Source organism: Juglans microcarpa x Juglans regia, chromosome 5D (assembly GCF_004785595.1).
Source record: "Juglans microcarpa x Juglans regia isolate MS1-56 chromosome 5D, Jm3101_v1.0, whole genome shotgun sequence".
NCBI classification, from domain to species: domain Eukaryota; kingdom Viridiplantae; phylum Streptophyta; class Magnoliopsida; order Fagales; family Juglandaceae; genus Juglans; species Juglans microcarpa x Juglans regia.
This window is the reverse complement of record NC_054602.1, coordinates 26,668,696-26,675,894: the sequence shown is the minus strand read 5'-3', so window position 1 is coordinate 26,675,894 and position 7,199 is coordinate 26,668,696. Positions and strand designations below refer to the sequence as shown.

The following is a 7,199-nucleotide window of genomic DNA, read 5'->3' as shown; positions in this document are numbered from 1 at the left end:
CAAGTATTATTTACAAGAAATTGGTAAAACGGATAATGCCTTAAGATAGATAGAGTTATTAGAATATGATTGATTCGATAGAAATGGAACCACCACTAACATCGTTTGTGAATCAAAATGGTGGAAGCATTGTAGATGCCCCACAAATATTTTCCGACACGATGGGGCTGCCGAATCACATTGGGGCAGCCTAGGGACAACATTAAGCTGGGTCCAACTAAGAGTTGTAGATAGAGTGAGAGATAGAGAGTGAGAACATCAATGACCAGACAGAGGAGAGAAAGGGTCGGATGGTTTATTATCGGTGAGGAGACAATGACTTTCGCAGAGGCTGATGGGAGTAGGAGCGATAGCTACCAAAGTCGTCGATATGCCCTATGTCGTCAGCGAAGTAGAACAAGAAATATATTGGGGGAAAATAGGCGAAGAGTGATCTATTTCATCGTTTAACTGGGATTTATATATAAAACTTTGTTGTGGTGAAAATTTTCGCCGTTATATGTCCATGAATTTGCAGCATCAGTAAAGTTATTTTTTTGTGGCAAAAAAATATCGCCTCAACAAATAATCTAATCTTTGCGCTTAACATTTTTGTTGCAATACATAATTCCTGTTGCGGCAACTTTGTTTGCCGTAAATAACACGACTGCAAAAGGCTTTTAATGGTAACATTATATTTGCCGAAATAGCATAACACGTGAGTTCTTATAATTTCACATTTCCGTTGAGGGCTAATCGTCGCAAATAATAGAAACCATCGGCATCTACGGAAAGCGACGCAAATATCCAAGCCTATTTGCTGTGCCTAATTTCCGCCGAAAAAATATTTTATTTCCAACAAACTACTAAATCAAAGGCAAATAAACTCCTGAGTGCAAATTGTTGCCAAATTGCGACCAAATACGTCTGCCAGAAAACAAAATGCAGCAAAAGACTGCATTTGTAGTGTCTATTGTGGAGCCTTAACACGATTGTGTTGATTTATGATAACTTTATCATGAAGAAAATGAGAGAGAAAAAGTTTTGTGCCATGATCAATGCGAAGTGTTTTGATTTTAAGAAAAAATTGTGTTTTAACTATCTTATAAAAAATCTGAAATGTATGTGAAACCTCATATTTATGCTTGAGAAGATAAGTCATGTAGCGCGAGTTGAATCATCAACAATAGTTAAAAAATATTTGTTACCTTCAACAGTAGGAACATAATATGAGCCCTAAATATCACAATGTACAAGATCAAAGGGAGCAGCAGATAGATGAAAACATTATTAGGAAAATGTAATTTTCTTTGCTTAGTTAATGGACAAATCATACAAGGATTGCATGAAATAGTTAATTGTGGAACAAATTTATTCACAAACATCATCCTAGAATTAGAATGATGACCAAATCTATTATGTCAAATCTCATATTTAGAGCATTTGGATGAAACTGAACAAGTGTGTAAAGGCATATTATCAGGTAAGCAAGTAGTATATGTATTGGAAAAAAAATTAGGTTTAGAAACTGAAGAGCTTGATTGTTGCAGTATATAAAGACCTCCCTGCTGTCTACCCACTTCAATCAGCCTCCAACGAATCAGGTCCTAAATTAAACAAAAGTTAGAAGAACAAAAAGCAACAAGTTAGTGAATGAGTTAACTTGCTGATTGAAATTAATTTGAATTGGAAATAAGGAACACATAGAACACCATGTAAAGAAAGGTGGTCAGAAATGTGAACAGAGCCAATATGTGTAACAGATACAGATTGACCATTAGGAAGTTTAACATAAGCATTAACAGAACTGGTAATGAAAGAAAAACAATCAATAGAAGGAACCATATGATCAATGGCTCCTGCATCTACGATCCAAAGATTTGACTCAAAAGCAGAAGACTGAATAGTAGAAAAAACAGAGTGAGTATTATTATGAGGAAAAATAATACTAGAAAATGAGGAATTCAAAACAACTGCATATACAGTAGGAGGAGCCTCATCAACATTGTTTGGAGGATGAAGCATGGACAAAAGCTGTCGATACTGAGTCTCAGTTAAAGAGAAAGGAGAAGCAACCGAGAAATTACTATCATTAAAGACAGCATGATTGGCCACAAAATGTTGCTTCTGCTTAGGTTTGTAGCCTGGGGGAAAACCATGCAATTTGTAACATTTTTCAATCACGTGACCAATGATCCCACAATGTTTACACATTGGTCTATCCTTCTTAGGAAAGGATTTAACAGATCTGGTTCCATCAGTTTGACAAACAAATGCATGCGAATCAACAAAAGGCAGAGAAGTAGAAGAAATTTCTCTTTGTTGTTCCTTTTGTAAAACAAGATAAAACACTTTATTAAGATAAGGCAAAGGCTCTATAATCAAGATCTGTGCACGAGTAGGTGCAAAAGACTCATTCAAGTCCACCAGAAATTGTAAAACACGCTCTTGTTGAACATAGGAGTTCAACATACGTATGACTCCACAAGAACAAGCAGGAATAGACTTGTAATTAGTTAGTTCATCCCAAAGGTCCTTAAGGCAATAAAAATAATTGCTCACAGAAAGTTGACCTTGAGAAAGAGTATAAATGGATTTCTGCAACTGAAAAATGTAAAGACCATTTTTCTGAGAAAAACGCTTCTTATAATCTAACCAGATCTTATAAGCAGTAGTAATGTACAAAGTACTAGACGAAATTTTAGAAGAAACAGAGTTTAAGATCTAAAATATTATCATATTATTGCATTGGAGCCATGGAGAAAGAAGATGATTTGTTAAATCTAAAGGCATAGAGATAGATCCATCAACGAAATCAAGTTTATTCTTCGCTGAAAGAGCCAAGACCAGGCATGATAGTTATTGCCAATGAGAGATTGAGGGACCAAAAGGACACTCAAACTATCACTAGAGAAAAAAAAGAAGGGAGAGATAGCATCCTCTAAAATAGATTTGTGAGACGGTACCATGAAAGAAAAAAATGTCTAATACCATGTAAAGATCAAACCCTAACAGGAAAAGAGTGAAACCCTAACGGAGAGAAGCAGTCAAAGGATATGGAATAAAACTTCTATTTTATTAAAAGATCAATTACGTGTTTGTGTGTAGTACAAAAGTGAAATGAAGTACATTGTTTATAGTATGTACAAATAAAATAATATGGACATGTGACAATCACGCGAACATAAAATAATTCATGATAATGATCCATCGAATGATTACGATACTGGCTCTACTTGCTCGAAACAATTTGCATAGGTAGCGCACCCGGGCAAGTTGGTACTTGGTACCACCAACCGACGGCTATTACAATTGTGATACAACTAGACAGTGTAATTGGAACAACTAGACAGTGTCGCAGTTATGACAAGAAGAATGACAATAATGCCTCCACTTGGCCCCCACACGCACATTCAATATTCAATCAAAACCATCAATGCTTTTTTGCTGCCCCTCATTGGTTGAAACCAAAATTAATTCATCCACCCTTTAAAAAAGACCAAAAAACGAAGAAAGAAACGAACAAAATATAAATTAACAAGTGGATTCCACGGAGCCTAACGTAATAATCAACGTTCAACTCCACGTATTTTTGACATTACTGGTTGAGTATTTATATACTATATACTTTTTTATTACATTCGACTACTCTAAAAAATTAGTACAAAATTTAGACGATGACAATAACAAAAGAACGACCAACAACCTAACCCAACAACCCAAACCAGCCGGCTACCATACCCCCATCCATTAAGCTAATTAAAATTCCATAATATATATATATATATTTTTTTTTTTACTTTTCTTGTCTCAGTATACAGTATATACTCCGACTTCGTCTACGGGTTTTGGTTTTTGGAGTTTTGGGGGATCTGGGTTTCGATTGCTATCTCACTCACATGATGGAACAAGCATTGGGATTCTCGTCGCTGAACATCTGCGGCGCATACATCGGGTGGTTCGCCGGCACCATGTATCCCTGATTTACAACACCATATCCTTGATGATCTACGGATCCTTGATTCGCATACCCTTGGTTCGCATACGCATGATTTACAACCCCATATCCTTGATGATGTTGAACGTCCATCATCGGGTAACTCTGAGCGTATGACGACGATTGTCCCTCTTGCCAGTAGTGCATGGGAGCTCCATACGGGTATCCATGGTACTCCATCTTGCTCACCTCCACCTTTGTCCCACCACCTTCCTCTTTCTTTCCACCGTCGCCACCTCCTCCTCCTCCAGCTTCTTTCTCTTTCTTCTCGCCACCTCCGCCGGCTTCTTTCTCTTTCTTGTCGCCACCTCCGCCGGCTTCTTTTGCTTTCTTATCTCCGCCTTCGTCTTTCTTGGGCGGGACGACCTCGATGTTCCTTTTCAGCTTCTCTTTGAGGTAGGCAACCAATTCCTTCACGTCCATGGTGCCCTTCGCCGTCACCAGATCCTTCCCCGCATCTACCTCCGCCTTCTCAACTCCTGCATCGGCATCAATTGAAATAAATTGGTAAATGTCATTCATTGTAGCTAGCCAATCATCTGGGTGTTCCAGAATATTTTAGCCCTCAACGGAAAGAGTATTGGAGTTTGGTGAGTTTGCATCACTATAATTATTGAATAATTAAAAGGGTTTGGTGATATCTCACCGTTGAACTTCAGTATGATCTTCTTTATTTTATGGATGCAACCTTCACAATGCAGTCTGATCTTCATAACCACAGAACTCTGGACCCACATAAGAAAAATCGCTCATAAAATTAGTTCACAAAATCAGATTTGAATAATAACAACTTAACTCAAAACTCTCCTCGTTGGTAACGAAATTAATTAATTGATTAATCTTTTCATAAAAAAGCCCCACTCGGGCTAAAGTGCAACGTGTGTGCAAGGCATGGCACAGCTGGCAACGGCGCATGTTAACGAGAGGCCGGTTGTGAAGCGCAGGTTAGAGAGTGCACCTCTTTGGGGGGTTTCTTCTCTTCCTTCTTCTCTTCCTTCTTCTCCGATTTCTCCTCCGGCTTCTTATCCCCACCGCCATCTTTCTTTGGCTGCGGAGAGACGAGCTCCACCTTCTTCTTTGTTTTCTGCTCCAGCCTCTCCTTGATGGCCGCGGGGTCCGCTTTCCCCGTTACCGTCAATTTGTTTGCCGCACAATCTGTCTTCACATCTTCAACACCTGTAGACATAGATCATCAACAACAACAACGCAATGAGGAACAACTTATGCCTAGAATTTGGAAACAAAAACAAATCATGCTGAATTTGTTGAGAATCGTAACAGGAACAATTCTCTGTTTCAATTCAGCGTTGAAAATTTTTAGAGAGAACGATGAGAGAGGATCCACTCCACAGTTCATATAGTGAAGATCGAATTACTAATACATTAGCAAAACCACATAATGTCATTTAAAGTCATGGATTTCCATGTATACCATCGAGACTACGAACGGCTCTTCTGACTTTCTTGGCGCAGCCCTCGCAATGCATTTCCATCTTGAAAACGGCGGTGGCTTTGCCATCGTCTTTCTTGTCGGCGGGTTTCTTCTCCCCCTCATTCTTCTCTCCCTGAACTTTCTGCTTTTCCCAATCAAAGACGAAAAAGAAAGTTATAAAAAAAAAAAGACAACGTTAGTCAATACAGAACATAAGACAATACGAAAACCCCATGAATAATCGAAGAGCTGAATCTAGAGAGACTTGAGACAGACCTCACCCATTGGCGATAATCAGAATGACAAAAACTCAATTAATTATTCGACCGACGTAGAGATCTGCTAGAAGGATCCTTTGAAGAGTAGCAATGGAGGACGGAGTTGAGATTTATAAGAGGCTCGGTTGCGGGTCTGATCCACGAGGGACCGCCTATGGATGTATATATCATGTGTGGGTGGAACGATGGATGTATGATGTATGTATGATTATGGGGAATGTGATTAATTAATGGGGATGGTGAGTGAGTCGGGAACTGCCGTCGAAGTAGACTAATGGTTGTCCAGAAACGACGGCATCGTCAGCGCTGGCGTGTCTTGTAAAATGACCGTGCAACCCCTTGCTGTCTAACCCATTATAATTTAAGAATTTATTATTTAGTCTCATACTATGTATTTCGGTATCACGTTCTGTACTGTATAGTGTATATGGTTTGATTAAGAAATAGGTTAATTGAAAAATCAGTGTTTGAGTTTCCTAAAAAATTTATGTAGGATTTTAAAAACTAATTGAAAAATAAAATAAATAAAGATTATTAAACTAAAAAAGAAACTGTTGACTAGTTAAAAAAATAGTTAATTATCTATTTAAAAAACAATATTTATATAGTTACGTACGGGGAGGCTTTTACATACTACACACAAATAGGGGGTTAATTGCAAAAAATTCTAAACATAAGGATTTAGTTGCTAAATTCGAAAAGATAGGGAGTTTGTGAAAACTTAGGAACTAATATTATAATTACTATTTAAAAATAGTATTTACGTAAGAACTTCAATTGCATGATATTTTGAATTGAGAAATATTTGCTCCATAAAAAAAAATTATAATAGAACTATCTTATAAACTTTATATGGCTTGACATCATATATTACATTATAATTTTAATACGTTACATTATATTACATCACGTTAATTTATAACATATTTTTATAATTATATTTTATAAACCTTATCTTTTTATCATGAGATAAGAATACTAGATTATAAATATTTAAATATTTGTGAGTATCTAATACTTTTTGGTCAGAGCATTAACATTGAATTAATTATCTCAATTTTTAAAATTTGACTAATATAGAAGTTTTTACGTTTAGCTAATCACTCAAAATTTGAAGTCTACATTAGATTAGTCATCACACTTGTTATAATAATAAAATATTATTATTTTTTATTATTAATATTTCTTTAATTAAATTATATAGATGAACATTACTTATATTATAATTTGTTATAAGATAAAATTATTGCATTATTTTGTACTTTATAAATAATTAATAAAAAGTTTACTCATATTATTATTTTATAAAAATATGATCAATAATAAGAAAATATATCATAATTCTAGGGATGAAATTACACTAGAGGGAGGGAAAAGAGAAACACAAAAAATAATAAAATAATAAAATGAAGATACTACAATTCTATTACTCTAAAAATAAAATTATTACTCTAGGTCATCTTTTAAATGAATTGTGTTTAATCAATCTAATACAATATAGCAGAAATTTAGG

General features: G+C 35.9%; 1 protein-coding gene across 2 annotated transcripts; it reads right to left on the bottom strand.

Moving 5' to 3' along the window:
- Positions 1–3,584: 3,584 nt before the first annotated feature.
- On the bottom strand, positions 3,585–5,845 carry LOC121265227 (heavy metal-associated isoprenylated plant protein 6). Of its 2 annotated transcripts, none has more exons than XM_041168771.1 (5): positions 5,685–5,845; positions 5,409–5,550; positions 4,935–5,152; positions 4,623–4,701; positions 3,585–4,455 (listed from the first exon to the last, which is right to left on the bottom strand). In XM_041168771.1, exons 1-5 carry the CDS (start codon positions 5,691–5,693, stop codon positions 3,875–3,877), a joined length of 1,029 nt encoding a protein of 342 aa, XP_041024705.1. In that variant the 5' UTR covers positions 5,694–5,845; the 3' UTR covers positions 3,585–3,874. The 2 variants fall into 2 exon arrangements, with proteins under 2 accessions (XP_041024705.1, XP_041024704.1); XM_041168770.1 differs by having other exon boundaries at positions 5,409–5,553; positions 5,685–5,824.
- Positions 5,846–7,199: the final 1,354 nt, after the last annotated feature.